General features: G+C 41.0%; 1 protein-coding gene across 6 annotated transcripts in view; it reads left to right on the top strand.

Annotated features, from left to right (window-relative positions):
• Positions 1-22,292, top strand: part of garz (Sec7 domain-containing protein garz) — a 100,982-nt gene that overhangs the window by 25,744 nt on the left and 52,946 nt on the right. For all 6 annotated transcript variants that reach the window (XM_075697553.1, XM_075697576.1, XM_075697547.1 and 3 more), the window contains exons 13-20: positions 3,211-3,413; positions 4,742-4,865; positions 12,587-12,712; positions 12,800-12,882; positions 12,962-13,025; positions 14,797-15,069; positions 18,624-18,800; positions 19,294-19,418. In XM_075697553.1, coding sequence (XP_075553668.1) covers positions 3,211-3,413; positions 4,742-4,865; positions 12,587-12,712; positions 12,800-12,882; positions 12,962-13,025; positions 14,797-15,069; positions 18,624-18,800; positions 19,294-19,418 — 1,175 coding nt within the window. The remainder of the gene's footprint in view (positions 1-3,210; positions 3,414-4,741; positions 4,866-12,586; positions 12,713-12,799; positions 12,883-12,961; positions 13,026-14,796; positions 15,070-18,623; positions 18,801-19,293; positions 19,419-22,292) is intronic.

The raw sequence follows: 22,292 nt of genomic DNA, 5'->3' as shown, positions 1-22,292 counted from the left end.
TGCCTAACTGGCCTATTGATGTGATCATATTTATAAATTATACCTACTAAATGCATGCTAGATAATTCAAGAGTGTTGCAAACATTTGAGAAATGTCGTTTGAAAGAAAGTTCAGCCTTTTGCAGTGTTTTAGCATTGTGGGGTTTTCTCTGAGAGAAAACTACTTTAAGTTGGGTGTGATTCAAAACTATGAATAGCAGTTCCACATTGTCTTAAACCTGCCCTCCCACCTGTTAGTTGTGGCAGTAAGTCTTAAGTACGGACATAAAGGAAATGGTTGTGCACCTTGCACCTTCACTGCGAAACCATGAAAAAACTTGGAGAAGGGCATTCATAGCGATATGTCAGATTCAAGAAGTGGCAGGCCAGCATGTATCACTTCATTATCACTTCATTGATAAAGCCAGCATGTATCAATTCATTATTGCCACTTCCAGAAACACAATGTTGTTTGTGCCATGCAAAACTAACAATCCTGTGACAATATACTTAGCAGCAACAGCTAGCATTGAAGAATTTGATTTCATTTTCTTATACTAATATGCTATGATCAGCCCATACATTTATCCAGAGGGTATTAAAAGCTTTGAATGGTGTATCTGAAACCACATAATTGCACCATATATTGGATGGCTGCATTATTGTGCAAATTATTTTTTTTTCACAGCTCTTATGCAGGGAAACACTCGCAGAGTGTGCATGTGGTCATTACAGTTTAGAAAGTTTTGCATTTATACCTGCCCAACATGATTGCTTGGAGACAACCATTTAGTGATACATGTGCTATGAGGCCTACAGTATGCTTATCACATGAACATTGAGAACCTAACTCAGTTCAGACATTAACTAAAAATCCAGGAATTCTATCTGTGTCTTCACGGATGTTTTCAACAAGTGTCTAGAGGAGGCTTCATAAGTTCCCTCTAAAGTTCTTAGTGCACTCAAGCTAAAGAAGCATTAATGCTGTATCATACATGAGAAAGCTTTAGAGTTTAAATGTGCTATTTTTACACACTAGAAATAGATCAACTTGTATATGTTTCAAAATGCAGTTTGCGACTTTGCTAACTCGAAAGTGCCGTTAGAAACATTGTCACAGAGAACGAAAATAGACGCATGCGGCAGGTAGAAGAAAGTTATGCATTTCTTGAGGAGCACCATATCTTGTTATGTGGCCTGTGTTGCTACAGCATATCCACTCAGTGTGAAGTAAAAATCTCAAAAGATTAAGTGTGACATTGGTAGAGGCAGTCGGTGATCTGAAGTCTAATCTGCTTTAAACAAAGAGCAGTAAAATGCTAGTGTTTTACAACTTGTGGCCCAATACGAAATCTGTTTATGCATGCATCCATGGAATGCTTCCCGTTGTGTTCCTACAAAGAGGAAATGATGGAAGACAGATTCACAAAATTAAAATAGCATGGTCATCAAGAACAAACCCATTTAGGTCAACACCATCCTTGGCTTCTGATAATATTTTCTTTGCGTTTTGATGCCATTTTAACTTTGTCTGAGAAATATGAGGGCAGGTGATACTGGTCAAGGGCAAAAAGGAAAGGAGGAGGAGGAGGGGGGGGGAGGTACAGTGATGGTGGGATTCTTGCATGCAGGAATAATACCAACAAGGAAGTTACTTCTGGCTTTGGGGTCAATGTGAAAAAGCTTTTCAATAAGTGCTTTTATGATATGTTTTGGCGAGTCACACTTCACATGGTGCTGCTCAACCTTTCACACTTTCTTCAACTCGCCGTGGTTGCTGAGTGGCTACGGTGTTGGGCTGCTGAGCACGGGGACGCGGGATCGAATCCCGGCCATGGCGGCCGCATTTCGATAGGGGCGAAATGCGAAAACACCCGTGGTGCTTAGATTTAGGTGCACGCTAAAGAACCCCAGGTCGTCGAAATTTCCGGTGTCTTCCACTACGGCATGCCTCATAATCAGAAAGTGGTTTTGGCACGTAAAACCCCATAATTTTTTTTACACTTTCTTCAATATTGTTTTGCCCAGACCAGTGTTTGTTCCTTCAATTATCCTAAACTTTTGCACTGTGAAACGGAAGTGGTACTAAACTGTCTCAAGGGCCTGTTTCCACGCCTCGAAATGCTGTAGTTGCCTGAGCTGCAGGGACTGATTATCGCGTTGCTTTTTCAGGATGGATCTGTGGTGCCTCCACTAGAACTGAGTTATGCAAATAGTATTTCAAATTTGTGTCTTTTAACATTTCAGGCACAAAATATGGAAGTCGTACCATATAGCACTGTTGATTACAAAATGTGCATTTAAGTGAAGCTAATAATGAAACCAAGAAATGCATATTGGGAATTAATGTTTTTTATTTAAGTGCACAATTAATTATGGATGGGGGTTAAATTTGCAATATATTTTTGATAAAGAAAAAGGGTAATGAAAGTGGCAAAATAAGACAATGTGCCATTGGTAGTAACCAAACCGACAACCTTTGATGGGCAATCTACATTGTTAGGCATTTAAGTACATTTGCCCTATTTGTAGTGTAGCCTTGGTAGTGTTGGCCAGTGCCACTCATGGCCAAGGCAGTGGATGTGGAACATTTGTAAACATTAGGCATAATGTAGTATGTAAATTTACTAAGCATGTAAAATTGATTGCGCTTGTTTTTCTCCCTCTTCTCTTTCACGATGTGTATTTGTGATTGACAACTTATAGCAAGATGATTTGAATACAGCATTAGAAAAGGATCTGTTGTGTTATAAACATGTAGCAAGTTGCTTTGAAACCACATTCTCAATTGAGCTGCTCAGGTTTGAAAATGTTTCTCAAAGGTGATTTTTGTTGCGACATGAAACAAAAATATATTGTGGCACTGGTCAGCATGTTACTGTAGCAATTACCTACATTTGGGTGGATGTCTCATTTTCCCTTTATTAGTTACTGGCAATGTGTGATTGTATGGTTTTCACATTTTATTGTTGCCATTGTATAGCATTAACAGAATTTGTGGTATTCTGTTTTCTAAGCATGCACTATAGAAAATGATTCAAGACATCTTTCCAGAAACCGCTAAAAGAAGGTGATGCATTCTTTAGTGTGTTATGTAATGTGGGCTAGTGATCTCGTCAAATTTGAACCGCGTTCTCTACACTTTGTTAGTGTGTCAATTAAGGATTCGGCAACATCCTTGCAGAATGTTTACTGTAGTATTTTTTTTTCTTCTGCTTCTTTTAAAAATAGCTTCTGGCATCGGGCACAGAGCACTTCAATGGCCGTCCCAGTAAGGGTATTGAGTTCCTCCAAGAGCATGGATTGCTAAGTGATCCCTTGGATCCCAATGAAGTAGCCTTATTCCTAAGGGACAACTCACAGTTGGATAAAAAGAAAATTGGTGAATACATAGCCAACCGGAAAAACCTCAAGGTGCTTGATGCCTTTGTCAAGTGAGTAAACAGTGAAATTTCTATTGTATGTGTGGTTCCCATCTATGTAGCATTCATTCATAAGAATTATGCATCGATTCCCTACGACTTTACTGCTGAGTGCCTTAGTGACGACGAAAGGAACACGCATTGTCTCATTGTCTTCATCCAGTGTCATTGTTCTCATGAACAAAGATACAAACAATGTTGAAAGGATCTTGACCTCATGTATCACTACACCATTGTAAGCTATCAAAATGGCAGCCTTATGTCAGTGGGTTGTGATGATGATGATGGCACATATGTATGCATGCTGCCATCTGATAATGGCTGCTACCACTAGATGCACTCTGTGTTGAAGCTTTGTTCTTTTTGCGCTATTTATACTGCATGTACCAGGGCTCTTGATGCTGTAATTATTGTTCAAGTTTTCTGTCGGACATGTGCTTGTTGTCATATGTGCTTACTGAAATAGTGGTATCGTTGAAGATTCTCCTAGGAACTTGCAATGCAGTTTTTATGGCTGAAACACAGAAATCTTGAATTAACAAACTGCAGGATTGAGAATGTATTCTACAGAAAATATAACACCATCATATGGAGCTTTGGCCATATGAGGTGGCGCACGATATTGTGATCAAACTTGTGCGGGCTAAGGGGTTAGGTGAGCACGCACCTCCTCCTCTAACCCGGTCAGCCTGGTCATTGCTGTGCTAGCTGTCCACATGGCCGAGTGCATACACAGCCCACGTGCTGTACCGTGGAGGTAATCTTTGGTGGGTGCAAAGTTTGGTGAGCAGAGATGGCTGGTGGCTTCATGTGTGCTGTTTTCACACACGTCCAGTGTTAGAGGTCGTGTAATCTCAAGTTTTGGAGATGCATTGAAGACAGAGGTAGCACGAAACGTTCGCTCCCTTCTGCCTGCTTTGTTCATTATGCCAGTGTCAGTTATTACGCCAGTCATTACAGCGAGTGGTCGTGGTCATTGAATAAGATCTGTTATGTTTGCCTGTGCACACGTGACACCATGCTTGCTAATTTATGATGCAAGGTGTTGTAGCACAAAAATAAGAAGGATGAAGGACAAGTGCTTGTCCTTCGTCCTCCTTATTTGCGTGCTACACTTCGCATCATGGAATACCAACTGGTCCAAACCCTTGTTTTGACTTTTTCGTAGAATTAGTAGGCAAATATTTATTGCAAGTTATACGGCCGATAAAACTACAAACCTTACTTTGTGTAGTTGTCTGATACTTTGCTATCTTTATCAATGCTTCGTCTTGTAAAACTATGACTTTTCTGCTTACCTGGGTGATAGCCATGTTATGGTTTCTTTGCTGCGCCTGTAGGTCCTTCAACTTTGCGAATACAAGAATTGATGAAGCTCTCAGAATGTACCTTGAGACATTCAGGCTGCCTGGGGAAGCACCGCTCATATCCTTGCTGTTGGAGCATTTTGCGGAGCACTGGCATGTGAGTAGCATTTCAGACCAGATGCTTTTCTGCATGCGTTTGGTGCACACAGAGCTCTTACATTGCTTAGTATGGGGAATCCAATCAACCTAAGTGTTGAATAAAATATGAAATAGAAATTTCACCTGAACTGGAATTTTGACTAGAACTTAACCTAAACCGGTGTTTTTGAAACTTTCCTGAACTGAAACCAAACCTGAATCAAAAATTAAAAATGGTTGCTGGTTTAAGCTTGTAGGTTGACACTAAAGTCTAAGACTGTCTCTACTGTTCGTTTTACATTAGGACAAACAAGAAAAGCGCTTACTTTCCACAATTGGCATGCCCCACTTGTAGCCTGTTATGATTTATTGGGCACGTTGTGTGAGTGAGTAGAGACAGATGCTGAGCGTGCATCAAAAACTATGGGCAAAAGCTGCTACACACACCTGCAGTTTTGAATTTGACCATGCTAACTGGCTGCTAGGAAAAAAAAAAAAACTGAACTTCACAACATTACAGTCAAATCTCGTTACTACGAACCCCACATTAATTAATTTCTCAAAGTTATGAATATTTTAAAAATCCCCGCCAGATTGCCTATATTTTCAATGTAAAAATATTTCAGAACTATGAATTTCAATACAGTACATATTTCAGAATAACGCACATAATTTATTTCCCCCTTTATAACCGAGGAACATCAGTATTACGAATTTGGCTAAAAGTAGCAGTGCCGCAACTCTCGCGGGAAACAGGGATCGCGAGTGCAGTAGCTACCAGTGTCACCATGTCGCAGTAGCTATCGTCATCACCATGTCGAGTGCCAACTGCTTCACCACAAACTTCACCATGAACTTCACGACAAAGGTTTGGCGATGTTCACGCGAGATCCAACGATGAATGCAGCTAGTGACGGCACCAAGAAGAAGCAAAAGCAGTTTTCGCTGCACAACAAATTGGACTTATTGCCGGAAATTGACTCAGGGAAAAAGCAAAAATCGACATGCACAGACAGCGTGGAATTGCCCCATCGACTGTCGCGACCATATTGAAATACCGAGACAAGATTGTCAAGCTTCAATAGGAGTCGCAGCTCGATCCTACAAGAAAACGGCTGCAACTGGAAAACTTTCAAAATGTGGACCAAGCTGTTCTCACGTTGTTCAAAGATGCCAGACTACAAAACATTCCCGTGTCTGGCCCAATGCTCCAAAGAAAAGCCAGTGAATTTGCCGATGTTCTTGAAGTAACTGGGGTCAATGCCAGTGCGGGTTGGTTTTTTCGTTTCCGCCAAAGGAACGGAATAACTTGGCAGGTAGTCTCGGGTGAGGAAAAAGCTGCTGACAGAGAAAGCCCAGATTCCTGGCACAATGATCGTTTTCTAGAGGTGGCTGAATCGTACTCTGAAGACGATATTTTCAATGCGGATGAGACTGCGTGTTTTTATCAGCTCCTGCCAGACCGGACGATGCACTTCAAAGGGCAGGAGTGCAAAGAAGAGAAGAAGTCGCATCTTGGCGTGACAGTCCTGCTCTACTGCAATGCAACAGGCACGAAGAAAATTAAACCGCTCGTCATCGGCAAATATGTGAAGCCTCGCTGCATGAAAAATGTCATGTTGTTACCATACGACTACTGCGCCAACAATTGAGTCTGGATGACCAGAGAACTCTTTCCCGAGTGGCTCATCAAACTCAACGATCAAATGAGGAGGGATGACCGAAGAATTCTACTGGTTGTCGACAACTGCTCTGCTCACATTGTGAATGTTCGCTTGACGCATGTTCGCTTGGAGTTTCTGCCGGCAAACAACACGTCATTACTGCAACCCCCTAGACCAGAGCATTATAAAATGTCTGAAAGCAGAATTTTATAAGGGAATTATGCAGCGGTTGATTATCAACCTCTGCCTAAAGCAGCTGACTGCAATCAATATTTGTCAGGCAGTGGAAATGCTCACAGGAGCTTGGTGGAACTTGAAGGCGTCCACCATTAGCAACTGCGGGCGAAAAGCAGGGCTTGTCAAAGCGCCTGGGCAGCTTGAAGATGACCTGGAGGTGACTGACAACAACCCAGGAGACCTGTGGACCGAGGTTGCGGAATTGCTGCCCACCTTCTCTTCCTTCGACGACTACGTGAAGAGTGACAGTGCAGCACTAACGGCGGCGGACCTAACAACTGAAGAAATTGTTAACTGCGTTCGCGATGTCTCCAGTGACGACGACGACCCGAAGGAAGCATACGACTGTGGGTCACCGAACACAGAAGATGAGCTCGTGTCAAACAATGATGTCTTTGTGCACATGAACAAAGTCCGCACTTTCATCGCTCGGTGCAATGACGTCCCCGATGAGGTGTTGCGCAAAGTGGAAGATGTAGACACATTCCTAATCGGTCGTGTGTGCTGCATGCGCCAAAAGAAAATCACAGATTTCTTCAAATAAAGCAGCTTTGAAGTGAGTGAAACATTTTTATTTGAGATTATCCTTGTCTGCACACGTGTCTACTGCCAAGGTATGTCATTTTGATTCCTAGGTTGTCCAGTGGCTTATAACTGCCAATTTTTCATTACAACAATATTTCAAAATAATGATTTTCGGCGGTCCTGTGTGATTCGTTATATCGAGATTTGACTATAAACATGTGAAGCATGCAACTGAAAGGTATGTGTAACAGAAGAAAGTTGTGTTCATGGAGGGAAAGGAGTAAGCCAGCCATGAGAGTGGCGTGTTTTCTTGAAACGTCACACTGATGCTGTGATTCCCTGTTCCAAGCAACCATGGTCAGGCCAAGACACACCTAATTCAGTCGTTACCATAGGTTTGTGGGCTAAGAACTCAGGTCTACCAGGGAAAAAACAAATGATTTGTCAGTGAAGAAATCAAGTGCAAAATGTTGGACCTTAGCAATACATCTGCTCATGTAAAAAGTTGTTTCAGTAATTGTTAACGATATAGTAGTATTCTCAATGTTTTATGGGCCACCAAATGGAGATAGGCATTTATTTCTTGAATTTCTAAAGTCGTACCTTTCATTTGTGTCTAAAAACAAATATTATGTCGAGTGGTGACTTCAATATAGACATGTGGTTCAGCACACAAAACATCATTAACTTTGATGAGTTGCTCAAATGTTTTGGTTTCGGCATTCTTAAACGACATCCAACATGCATTGCACTGACATCAAAGTCTGGTTAATTTGCTGATACAGGCTACGAAGGGTCAATAGCGTGCTGCTATTTAAACGACCATATGGGGATCTTTCTGTTTTTGCAATAGTAACTACAGTTGAACCTCGTTGATAGGTTCCTGTTATGCATGTTTTCCAGGCGCCAACGTTTGCAATCGAGAATACAAAAATGACCCAATAGAGTTGCGTTCATGTTTTACTGGTTCCCGGAACACACAATTTTTCGGCACCAATGTTCAGTTTGTTGCCAAACTGCGATCATATGATACATTTTCTTGCCGCTAGATCCCATGTGAACAAGAAAAAGATGCGGTGTATAGCTGCCCGTCTCGCGTGAAAACAATGGCATGCAGTTTCTTATTTCAGTACCAACAAATCTCCGTCCAGGACATCACACGCCACATTCACAGCTATCGCTGCCAAACCTATAGCGATAAGAATCTTCACCTATCTGTTTTACAGTGCTTGGTGCGTAGTGCATAGTGCCCTTGGTAGCGTATTGCATGCTTTATAGTACCCGATAATCCAAGCATGCTGCCGTTCCCTGCTGCAGGCGGCGCATTGTGGGCATCACGTTCTGCTTTGGCGGCATCCAGCGTTGCCCACCAGCTCAATTTCGTTTCGGTTTCCTGTCACCCTCTTTAAACACCACACAATAGGAAAACAACAAAATGTGTCGCCTCCGGCTGCTGAAGCACCACCAGCTCAACGCGCGTTGGCATCTCGTGCCGCAACGATCTGCGCGACGCTTCACATTATGTAGATGTCAACAATAGTTGGAGTCTGTCAAATTTGTTTAGCTACTTTGGATTGTACATTATCCTGGCTAGTACGTTTTTTCTCGGGGTTTTTTTAAAAACGTCTGAACAAGGTTCTACTGTATACAGACACTTGAGACATGTTCGCGCCGTCGTACTGTCATGGTATCGATGGTGCATGCACGGTCCACACATAGAGGGTTACAAGTTCTTGAGAGACGTGTAATGTGCTTGGCTGAAAAAATTATGAAGCCAAGTGGATGCACCATCACGCTCCACTCATTCGGCACTGCCGAAGCCAGGGTAGCGTCCTGGCTTCCACTGCTGGCATCAGCATTGTGTGCACACACATTAGTGTTCCTGCTGAGCAGCTGTGTGCATACCACACCATAATGGATGCACTTGTCTAAGTGGAATTGACAGTAAATATCAAACTAAATCTATCAAACGTGGATGGTTTTCCGTTTGTCTCATCCCTACACCATCGAGGTGCAGTGGTTGTAACACCACTGCTGGCAGTGTTCATTGCGCCAGTGATGTGACACACCTTGTATCTGTCGGGGCTCTGTCCCTGCTGCGTAGCAGTAGTTGTCTGGTGTGCTGCTTTGTTCCGCGTCATCTCTGTGTGTTGCTATAACACTGTACAAGGAGCATAACGCTAAACCTTGCTAGATTTTTTTTTTTCTAGACAACTGTTCCCTACCATAAAGAATTGTGAGATGTACGTAGATCCAAGCAGTTATGCAAACTGCTCTGGAGAATTTTCACACAGAGATCTTTAATGAACATTGGAAGAAAAAAAAACTGTGAGTTGAAATATGTTCATAATGTAGCAGTGCAAAGTTTAAAAAAAAGAAAACAGCTGTTGTCTCTTCTTTTCCATATGTTTCTTTTTTGCACTGGTGCATCATGAAAATTGGAATTCTGTGCTTTCTAAAAGAAATGCAAAAGGGCTCACAAGCTTTGCTCTATACAGTCAAGTCCACTTATCACAATATTGAAATGTCACAAAAATTGTATTGTTATAATCGCGTTGTATAGAAAAAAGCCAGGAAAAATATTGCAGCACAAAATATTTATTGCCACATGACCAACATGCTATGCTACTTACTTTCTTGCAGTGGAAAAATTAACCGTTAACTTTGCCTGCTTGGCACTAAGACGACTTATGTCATTTTGCAGTGCGTCTAGATTTTGCACACAGCCAAGAGAGAGGTCCTTCACAAAAATGAAGTCTCGAAAGGACTCAATTATACCAAGAGTCTCTTGGGATGACATAACTTTGTGGACTTCATGGGGGTGTCGTCGTTGCTCATCATTTTCATCAATGTTCGTGCCTTTCACCCTGGCAACAATTTCCTTTGTCAGTCAAATGCTCTTCTGTCTTGACTGCATCTTCTGTGTGCAGAAAAGCCACCAAAGCTAATACGTGTTTTAATGTTGAGTGCTAAATCCAGAAGATAATGTATGCACCTAAGGAATGCAGTGCTGTTTACGTACGAGAGGTGTAGTATGTAATGCTAATGCTAACACAAAATCCTTGCATTGGCTGCTACACGCTATACTTAAAATTCTTTACACTGAAAAGTGAATATTGAAGGAATGAGAAATGATAGGCCCATTAGCTTATTATCTGTATTAATTGTTTAATTGTGCAAGACATTCATTTAGGTTACTTGGAATAGAATCAGTGAAGCACTTGGTTTCAATCTCTCAAAGGACTCTATTGTTTTGGAAACAAATATCCAACAATAAACCATATTGATGTCAGTAATTAGCTTAGTGACAAATATATGGATTATGACAAACTGTTACATACGGACTTTATAGATCATGAAAAGGCATCATATTCAGTGGAAGCAACAGCCATGCAGATGTTCCATGATGAAAGCATTGAGGAAGTATATGTGTGAATATGTGAGAATGTATCTAGAGGGATTTTTCCACTCCTTCACGAGGGAAGTAGAAAAATTCACTGACGATTATGATACTTCCTAATGCGAAATTTGAGGGTCGCTTTATACGTGTTTTCATTTCGCTATATATTGGTTGGTGCAGACACTCTGTATCATGCAGCAAGTTGCAAACGAGCGAAGTGTGGCGAGACTGCCTCGCTAATAGGGAGAATGCGAGAGGCAGTGCGTAGGTGATGCGTGGGCACAATTCAGAGCAGCCATTCCAGACAGACCTCCGCTCTTGTAGTGCTTTGTTTTGACATGCTTGCTGCATGCCTTATTGAAGTTGTCATTGGCGAACAGACAATGCGCGCTACTCTGGCGCTATCTCGGAGCGATGGTCTCTGCAGAAAGCCCATAGACACTGGTGGTAAAATGCAAGCGGCACGACGACAGCATTAAAACACAGCTGCGGCAAATTGGCCACACCAACTGGTGGTGAGCCGTTGTGGCACTCACGTGACAGCATGAAAACCTTGCCTCCTCTCATTATATTTGAAATGTAGCGTGCTTTTTCCTTCGTCTGCTAGCAGGCCATTGCTGTGTTTACGTTCTTCGTCCTTCGTTCTTAACGAGAGTCATGTCTTACAAAGATGACATCGCTGCCACTGATCATAATCATGTTGGCGTGCTATCTTCTGCTGCAGCGTCACTGCGTTCCAAAGTCAAGGAGAATGAGGTACTGGGCGTTGTCTCCGTGTCCTTGTGGTTAGGGTCCATCTTGTACAGAATCAGATATAGTGCACTGTCTCCAAAAACCTTTCCGTCAGGACATCTCAGTTCAGACTCATCATTGTAAAAAAGAATCTCAAACCATATCATAAGAAGCCAGCAAGTACTGACACCAAGGACAACATAGGGGAAATTACTTGTGCTTAATAAATGGAATAAAAAAATGATAAATTAATGGAAATCAAAGTGGATGAAAAAGCAACTTGCCGCAGGTAGGGAGCGATCCCACAACTGTCGCATTATGCGTGTGATGATCTACCAATTGAGCTACCGCGGCACCGTTTCCCTATCCACTTTCTTGGGTATTTATGTTTCCTAGTAGAACCATGGGAGTGTTAGCCAGTGCCATCACTCACAAACCTTGGCGGCGGATGTGGAACATCCTTTCTGCCGCAGGCGTCACGAGAACGTGATCTTTTTTGGGCGAAGGCAACCGGTCAATAAACCCACACATGCTACCTGAAGGCATCAATGTTGCCAGATTCGAGACCCTCGTTATGTAATAAATGAGAAGAAAGGGGGTTAACTGAGGGGCCCAATTTTTATTAGTCATATCATAAAAGCCAACAAAAACTGACACCAAGGACAACATAGGGAAAATTACTTGTGCTTAATAAATGAAATAAAGAAACGATAAATTAATGGAAATCAAAGTGGATGAAAAAACAACTTAACCCCCTTCTTCTCATTTATTACATAACGAGTGTCTCGAATCCGGCAACATTGATGCTTTGTGCAGTTGATGAAGTGTGCAGTTATGAACAATATATCTTGCCCTTCATTTTTCTTTTCTTTTTGAAATGTATCAGGGAGGTTCTCATTATGTATGTTTAGGAAACTTGGAGTGAGTGAGTGGAAAAGGGTAAGTTATCTTTTAGAATATTAGCGAATGGGCCAGGATGTTAGTTCACCTTAAGAGGTCTTAAATTGTCAATGCTGTTTTGAGCTGCTTTCACATTTTCATGCACTTAGCACATTTTGGTATTAATTCTCTGAAAACTTCGAAAATGTTTTTAGTATTTTGTTTCTTCCTTATTGCATTGGAGTTTTATATAGTCATATTGCTTCTTTTCCTTGTTTTTGGTGGTGCTGCTGCCATCTACAGAAGAGTATGAATGAACCATTTGCCAACAGTGATGCTGCATTTACACTGGCCTATGCTGTAATTATGTTGAACATGGACCAGCACAATCATAATGTCAAGAAGCAAAACATCCCCATGACTGTCGAGGTAACTGCTTCTCTTTGGCAGGTTTTCTTCTAACTTTTCATATTGATTCTTTGCCATGGCCCCAATTCTTCTTTCTTCATTACTCAGGACTTCAAGAAAAATCTAAATGGTGTGAATGGTGGCAATGACTTTGATAAAGACATGCTTGAAGAAGTATACAATGCAATCAGGTGAGTTATCCCTTTCATTTTTGTCAAAAGTACTGTATGATTGTGGAAACAATAGAGATTTATGCTGGCTTTCTTGCAGAAATGAAGAGATAGTGATGCCTGCAGAACAGACGGGACTAGTCAGAGAAAACTACCTCTGGAAAGTGAGTGATTCTGTTGCTTTCTGGCTTTTAATAGCTATGCTGGTTTAGTGAGCTAAAGCATAGGTTTATATGCTTTCAATAGGATTTACAGAAATTAGCACCAATGCAGTAAATGCTTCATTATAGCAAAGACACTGAGATGGCAAGATAGCTTTATATTGGGAGTACTATAGAACTTCATATAAGCCATGTATAAGCCACCCATCTTGCTTGTTTTAAATGCGCTTTATAGCCATTTCCTCCTTCATGTTCTCTTGTGCTTCCTCTATATGAATGAAGAGAAATTGTGTGTAATTTTATGAGCATGTAATGTAGCATTGCAGTATGCCGGTATTCTCCTTGGCCACCTGTTACAGTTTTCCAATAACTTGATGCCCATGGGATGTGCAAAATTAGTTTGTTATTCAAGGTATTGGTTAAAGTACCTTTTAAAAAGGCAATTTGGGAGCACTTTTCCGGGGGCTGTTGAATGTAATCAAACTAAGAGGAAGATGAAATTAACCAGTGGTGGATAAATGGGGGGGAACTACCCCTATATTAAAGTTTGCTGTTATGCTACTTTGTACTTACATGATGTTGTCCTGTTGTTTGCGCCATTTTTTTCCTATATTACTGTCTGGTAAGTAAACTTGAACAAGCTGGAATTCTGTTGCTGCATAACTGTTACAGCCATGCCATGGTCTCATGAGTGGAGCAAAAAAAAGACAAGAAACTGCCTGCAAGCCAGTTAGTCCTGCATGATAAACACTTTCATCAATGCACTAAATAACATAAATGAGGCTATAACATATCGACTTTGGCATGATTGAAACCAGATTGGAGCCCTAATATGAATTTCTTTCAAAGATTACCATTGCAATAAACGTTTTAGTGCACTTAATTTGCCATTCGATTTTATTTGCTCACCGCTCACGCCTTCATGAAGTTCACCCTTTCCTAACAGTTGTCTACTGTTCTTTCTGTCCTTTGTTGTTATTCTTTCTCCTGTGTGTAATGCACCTAATTGGCCTGCCATACGTGAAGATTTCTGACCTTTTCATGCATTCCAGATAGTCTTTACACAGTAAACTTTTGTTTGTTTGTCCTTGGCAAAGCCTAAAGAGCTGTTTGAATTATCCAGAAATGTGAAATAAACAAAGCATATAAAGAGGCTCTGCAACACCTTTCGTGAAATGTATGAAATGTCTGATATTCAAGGACATTTCCTCTTACACTTTTTCCTACAAAATTTTTTACAAAGTGCGCCTTGCATCAGCACAGCTATTGGCAACCAAATGCTGCCCCTCCCATGACCTCATGGCCTTTTCCTCCTTTTCTTCATTTTAGCTGTGCTAGAAACTTCGCAGTCAGGCCCATACAGAATGATGCCTGCTGTGCTCTGCCAATCATCACACCTAGCTTTGATATCAGCTTGGCCTTAGAGATTGCTGGAGGCACTGCTTATGCGTGGCACCTAAAAAAATTGGGCCAGGCAACCATAGGTACACACAAAAAAGTGACAGAGATTTCATGTTCAAGGAAAGAGCAGGTAGTCTTTGAACAAAACTATAAACTCACTTCTGCATGCAGAGGAATAATATTTGTCACCAATGTTCATGACATCATCAGTTAGTGAATAAGCAGATTTATTTACTATGATAAAAAGTGCTGCAGTTCCCCTTTAACAAACATGAAACTGTTAGGAAGTTTTGAATGCGGTCAAATTATTGGCTGTGCATGTGCATAGGTGGCACTTCATCCTTGCTAAAATTCACCTGTGCTCTTCATGCAGGTGTTGTTGCGGAGGGGTGCCGGTAAAGCAGGCCACTTTATGCATGCACCTAATGGACTACTCGACCACGACCTCTTCACACTAGTTTGGGGCCCTACAGTGGCTGCGCTTGCCTCTGTGCTTGATCGAGCCCCCTGTGAATCACTTGTGCTGCAGCGAGCCTTAGGTGGATACCGCAAGTGTGCTATGGTGGCTGCGCACTATGCCATGAGTGACGTGTTTGACAACCTTGTCATCTCTCTCTGCAAGTTCACTGCGCTGAGCACTGCTGAGGCAAGGGCCACTCCTTCCTTTATGCTGTCAGATAAGACTGCCCTAGAATAGGAGTCTGCCACTAGTAATTTTTTTTATTCAATTGAATATGAATCGACTAGCACTGTAAGGAAATTGAATACATTTCAAATAGTTTTTGAATGATGAACAGACCTTTTCACCATTAACCCTTTCAGTGCCATTGATATACTGGTACATTCTCCACTCTCTATAGTCAGATGTGTACAGTAATGCGAAGTTGGTGAGCTTCGAGGTAGTTCCACAATCTGTTGTATATTTCTACAAGCATACTTTGTCGTCTCTCTGGGCTTTCTCAATCTGGACTTTTGTTAATTTATTTACTTATTATACCCTCAGGGCAAAGGCATTACAGAGGGGAGTGGGTAATACAGGATACTAAGTCAATCAAAACATTAGAGTGAATTTTGTTAAAAGGCAAATTCAACGTTCTACAATATAAACAAAGGTTGTTAGTGCATCGCGAAATCGGTTATTATCTTCAATGGCTGTAATATTGGGAGGGAGGCGGATCCATTCGACAGATGTCTGGGGGAAAGTAAGACTGAAAAAAAGCTTAAGTATTGCATTTTTTGATGCCAACCTTGTGCCGATGATCAGTGCGATGGGAGATGTGTTCTGGTGGTGAAATAAAATCGTCGTGCAGTGTGACGTGGCGATATACCTTGTGGAATAGAATTAGGCGACTGATTTTCAGGCGAGATTTTAAAGGTGGGACGGAAAGGTTAGTTTTCATGGCTGTAATACTTACGGTACGGTTGTAATTTGAAAAGATGAAGCGAACAGAGTTATTTTGGATAAGTTTGAGAGAAGATACAATATTTTCATTCGCAGGGTCCCATTTAGGTGACGCATATTCAAGTTTAGGTCGTATTAGTGTTTTATAAAGTAGTAGCTTTAAGGACGATGGAGCAGCAGAGAAGTTACAATGAAATACCCTAATATGCAATTAGCGTTATTAGTCGCATATTCAGTATGGGCATTCCATGTTAAGTTTTGTGTTATATTTTGCCTTGGCATTTATATGATGCGATGAAATCAAGAGGAATGCCATTAAGACAATATGAAGGGGAAGTGTTAGAGCAGCGAGAAACACGCATAAACTTACATTTGTTAATATTTAATTCCATTTTCCATGTTTTGCACCAGTTAGACGCACTCTGGAACGCACCCCTTCGTGGGTGTGGTTGCGCTGCGTGGAGCATGCATCCGCTGATCGGAGAGGTGGCTTCCAGACTTTGTGCACTGCTACTGCATCGATTCTCCATTCAAATATTCACATTGGAGTGCAAGGAACACTCTTGCGTGTTTATGCCATCTGTCGTACCTTTGTAGCAGGTTGTTTCTTTTTTTTGATCCTGACACGATGGCGCTATCGCGGAAATGTATGCGTCATAATGAAACTAGATAGGAGATAGAAAATGAAAATAGGAATCAGAGGACCATATTAAGAGAACATTTGCTATTATTAGTGTTAACTTTTTGCGTTCTTAATAACCAAAAATAAGCTTGTGTTTGTTTTATAATATCCGAGAAAAAAACCTGGCACTGAAAGGGTTCATATAAAGCAATGCTTATAATTTCTTTGCACAATGTTAGGAAATTTGTTATTATAATCACTGCCATTATGAAGCATTTTCTTTAAAAGAACATATGGAGCATTACAAGCAAGACAAGATGGAGGTATGAAGTGATCAACGGTAGGTGAACAAGGGAAGCCTCAGCCTGGAGCCAACGTTTTCACAAGGAGACATGTCTTTGTCAGGGCAAGAAGTGCTTTTCTTGGCATCATTTACATAAATAAAGCAGAACAAGTACGCAGTTTGTTCACATACTGGACCCTCTTCATAGCATATGTAGTTATGAATTATCAGAATGAAGTTCAGGAAAGGCAGTCTTGTGGGTCAATTAGCATCTCTGTGTGCTGTTTAGATTGGTAATTCGAATTGCTGGTGGTGACATCAGAGCAAAAAATTCACTTTTTCCATAGTCGGAATGGTCGCAGAATATAGTGCTGCTGTTATATACTATCACATAATGTTGCAGTTAAGCGTGTACAGATTTAATCTAAAGAGAAGACAGAGATGTAGCATCCATAAAGAGTGCCAAATAATACATGCTGCCAAATGTCATGGCTGAGAGTTAAATTTTGGTGCAGATAATCGCAGTATAACTGGAATAGGCTGGCTCCCTGAGTGACACCGTATGTTTTATGTAACTTATAACTTCTTATGATTTATGTCCACTATGGCAGGGATGAAAGTTTTGGCATTTCTGGCTTCAGTTTTATGTTTAATCATGCACAATTGATGATATGAACTATCCAAAAATTGTTGGAAATGTATTCAAACTTGCGAATAATGAATATTCGATTTAAAAAGTGAGTCGAATAAGACAATATTAGATTTGTTATTAGGAGGTTTAGCACGTCCTTGCCTTAGAGGCGTTTAGAGAATGAAATTGATAGTAGTAAATATTTTAATCTCGCTGTCTTTCTATAAGTTTTTACTTGAGGAGAAAGTATTTTAAGGAATCATGCCGGAATGCCTCACCCATTGTGGAAGGGTTATTATTACTGCTGTTCAATTTGAAACTGATGAGGCTGGTGGCTAAAAGGATGCACGTAGAGTAGGCTATGTAAATTTAAAGGATTCTATGCTTAAAGATTTAAGTGCATATTTACGAAATTCAGGAAGTTGAATTTAGAGGGATGCCTTATGGCATCCTTTATGGCACGCATGTAGCTTTGGAATATAATACTAGAACAATAGTTTATGTTATGTGGGCCAGTTGTTTTAGTTGCCAGAATTTTGTATGAGAAGCAATCGTTAATCTTCAATAGGCAACCATTTTCAGTGATAGCATGTGCTGTTTGTTGTAATTGAGCCATTCAGCACCAGTGTAAAAAGCTTGCAATAGGTACCTTTGGTGCAAGAGAAATCAATGCTCTGGGCATGGTTTGCTTTGGCTGATGAACAGTTCACTGTGGTAATGAACCATATCCTTCAATTCATGAAGTGCAACCTGCATTATTTCACCATCAAGCCATGTAAAAGGTAGTCATTAAAGGAGTCATTGTACAAGTAGAGTGGGTAGTGAAAGAGACCCGAGGTTGGGGGGAGGGGGGAGATTGTAAAAATTCCTTTAATTCTTGATCATCCGGCTGGCTAAGTGGCTGATTCTGCCGATTGTGGGGGCACGGCTTTGGCCAAGCTAGTAGTGAAGGGTAAGAAGAATGTAAAATGACAAGAAATCTAGCAAAATATGGGCCCTTTATTTAAATGGGCTGGCATGGTGGATATGTAATGTTACTTAGCAGGCATGAGTGCAGTGGAGGCCAAACGGCTGTATAGTTGGGGTATGACAAAAAACAACAACATAAAAACCTTCAAGTTAATTTTGTTGCACTTATCGTGACAGAACTGAACTGGCATGAATCGAGTAGTGTTGTGATGTTCTGGTCTTACTGATAGACTGTGCTGACTCAGTTCTGGATTTTTTTTTCCCATCTTGAGAGTGTGCTTTTTGGTATGCAGAGCCCTGAGACAGTGCCTGGGGTACTGGGAAACAGTCAGAAAGCACAGCTGGTGGCCAAGATGGTGTTTGGGCTGGCCCAAAGACATGGCCACATTCTCCGTGATGGCTGGAAGAACCTTGTTGACTGTCTGCTGCAACTGTACAAAGCCAAGCTGCTGCCTCAAGCACTAGTCACTGTAAGTGTCATCTGCCAGGTTTTCTACTGGTTCTGTCCCATATACATTAGACAACAGTTCTTGTGTTGGTACATTGGGGCTGTTATATATTCAATCTTGATGCTTTGTTAGTTGAAATATATGTATTTTATTGTTTTGCACCCATTTCTTGGAAACTGTTAAAATTATGTACAGCTTTGTATAATACATATACCTTATCATGGTATTTGAAGTTTCTTGAATTTCCTTTTTTTGTCTGGCTGCACATGTCACCTTTTACACTGTAAACACCAGTGAGTGTTTTTGAACAATGAGGAAATTTCCCAGTCAAGGGTGTACACTGCTGTGCCTACTTGTGTATTTAAGGTTGTCTTTGTTTTTATTTGCAGCGGATCGTTTTTAGCAAAGATATGTTGATAATAGCCTATGTTATAGTGCTTACTATAGTAGTGGAGCATGTTTAGAAGAATATTGTGATACTGGTAATGTGTATCCTGAAGTTGTCTTCTATTAGGCAGAGGACTTTGTGGACCCCTCTGGAGAAGTTTCTTTGGTTCGTGCTGAAGAAGGCCAAAATACTGGGCTAGGTCAACAGCAGCAGAACTTCTTCAGCTCAGTTTACTCGTACCTGACTGAAGGGTGAGCCTATTTTCTTTTGGTGATCATCCCAAGAATGTGCACGCAAATGGAAGGTCACTAGCCCTATATATTGAACTTGTTAACGTTTTGTTAATTTTACGTGACCTATAATTACAGATGAGACTGGGTTTTATGGGGTGCAGTGGTCCTGTGTTAGATATATTTTTTAAACAAAGCTTGAAACGTCAGTGACATTTCTTTGCACATGTTTTGCCACTGTAAAAGAGGCTATTGTTATTATTTTTATGGAATTGAGCTGTTTGGCATGGTCTATTTATTTGAGAGAAAGAGACAAGATTATACAGACAGACAGAACATAAGTGAAACATATAGACTGAGCATTGTAACACTGAGTGCAAAATTATGAAGTTTTTAGTGCTGTGTCAGTCATAAGCAACATTGTTGCTTTTCTGTGGCAGTGAACTGGTTACATCATCATGGCTTGGATCCTTTTGTTTTTAACTGAGCAGCATTTTATTTTGGCAGCTTATAGAGGCTGCGTAACATGTTTCTATGTTGGTTTGCATAATTGCTAGAAAAGGCATTTAACTGGGAAACTTGAAAGAAAGAAAGAAAACAAACAAGCAAGACATCAAGCAAGCAAGCAAATACAAACAAACAAACAAATGAAAATTGAGTTATATAATATTATTTGCTTAATTTTTACATTAATACAGTTTAATTTATTTAGAACCTTGTCAACAATGGTAAATGTTAGTCAATTTGTTCATTTATTCTCTTGCTTCACTCCACATTATGCCTTCGCAGGAGCATGTGTGTTTTTATAAAGAAACTGTTATGTGATGTGAGGTGTATGATTGTTTTTCAGCAGCAACTGCAAATTTACAGGGACATTAAAGAAAAACGCCAGATCAGTTGAAACTGATAGAATATTCTTTAAAAACTCAGTTTTCATTAGTTTGGTAGTAAGAAGTTAATTATTAAAAGAGAAGGCGAGCGACAAACATCAATTTGAAATATTTCGTGCCGAAACCCAAATGCCAATACAGTAAAATCTCGTTATGTTATGAACACCACATTAACAAACTTTTCAGATTTACAAATTTTTTTGAAATCCCCCGCCAGAATGCCTATATTTTCAATGTAAAAAACTTTCAGTACCACAAATTTCAGCTTACCGAATATTTCAGAATAACATACGTAATTTAATCCCATAATCACCAAAATGCTTCATTATTACGAAGTTCCATTGAATTTTCGGTACCGAATCCCTGAGGCTTACACCTATCATCATCATCCGCAGCAGCAGCAGCCATGCGCTGGGGAAACCATTTAAACTGGTACAGCCCCAGGAGCATCGGCATCAGCGTGAGCGTCGCGTATGGTCATGTTCAGAATCTCCTACTATGTCGTAGGCCAATAGCCACGTTGATAGCGATCGACAGGAGCTAGAAAAAGCACACTAGAATGCAGGAAAATATCAATTTTTCTGCACTGCTCACTCTACAGAATGCTGCACTGTGGACCCAGCTGCATTCACTGGATACATACTCAAACAATGTTCCCATGCAGTGCAGTTGACTAAATGTATATTAGGTCCATGAGCCTGATACAGCTCTTGCTTAAAGGGACCCTCACCAGGTCTGGCCATATTGAGCTGACAAGCGCAGAGCATACATTGCATGATAAAGATCGTGTCTGCAAAGTATTACATCGCTACGTGCCGCGGAAAGATCTGAAATTTTAAACCGAACACCTTTTTCCTTCTCCTCGTGGCTGCTGCACTCCAAGCCGGAGGATGACATAGTTGCGTCCCTGTGCCTATGTACTCGAGTCCGCAGTGTGATGCCGCTCGTGGTGACACGTGACTTTGAGAATTATTCAAGGCACCATCTCTTATTTGTGTGATCTGTTGCTTGAATTAACGAATTGAAGTTTAGAGAAAGAATAAAACACACAAACGGAATGTCTGCGTGTTTTTTGTTTTACTTCACACCGAAGCAAGAGAGATGTACTTCTGCTTCACCTGCTTGTACCCATGGTCGTGCGGTCACATGCGTAGGCACCAAAACTATGCCATTTTCTACCGGGCTCCAGCGCGTGATCATGCTCTGCGATCCACTTGTTCTGCCTCAGTATTTATCTAGCGCTGAATTATACCACTAGTCATGTTTCCTTGTGCACAGCGCGCAAAATCGTGCACTGCGCAAACGAGACAACAGCACACGTGCGACACCCTCAGTGGAAATGCATAGCACCGGAAAAAAAAAAGCGAGGAGAAAAAAAAATGAAGGCGGGGCCCGTGACGTATGTGTCACGCGATCCTGGAAGTCTGGCATGGGAGAACGCAAGGAAGGAATTTCAGTTGTGAAGGCTAGACGGGGCGAGCAAAGAGGGAGTCTCACTATGCAGTAGAGCCCGCCTGCTGAAATCATGGGTTCGCGGCACCGAAATATTTGTATCTCGGCTATTAATGAGTCGACTTGAAGAATGTTTGCGGCAGAACGCTCCCTGGAGGACACGTAACAACTTCCAGCGTATAATCAAAATTTGCTATGGGGCCTGGTGGGGGACCCTTTAAGAAGATTTATGGTGCCCTTTTTTCTAACTGAAGTGGCCACATTGCGGCATGTATGGGGGTTTGTAATTATAAAACTGCTCTTGCATGTGCATTGTCTGCGATTGGCCATAGTTGTGGTGATGAGCTCACTATCACTTCAATCAATAGCATAAGTGGCAGGCACCTGAACTCAAGCCAAAGCAGAAACAATCTTGCCTAATAGATTTTTTGTGAGTTTGGGCCATATTTCCTTCCTTGTTTTATTTTAGCAGCTCAAACTCTGTTTTTCACAGCAGCTCCAGCAAATTTTAACTTAATTTCATTCACATTATTTATTAGTTTAAGTTATTGAT

Source organism: Dermacentor variabilis, chromosome 1 (genome assembly GCF_050947875.1).
Source record: "Dermacentor variabilis isolate Ectoservices chromosome 1, ASM5094787v1, whole genome shotgun sequence".
NCBI classification, from domain to species: domain Eukaryota; kingdom Metazoa; phylum Arthropoda; class Arachnida; order Ixodida; family Ixodidae; genus Dermacentor; species Dermacentor variabilis.
The sequence above is the reverse complement of the archived record's forward strand: the minus strand, read 5'-3'. Positions and strand labels throughout refer to the sequence as shown.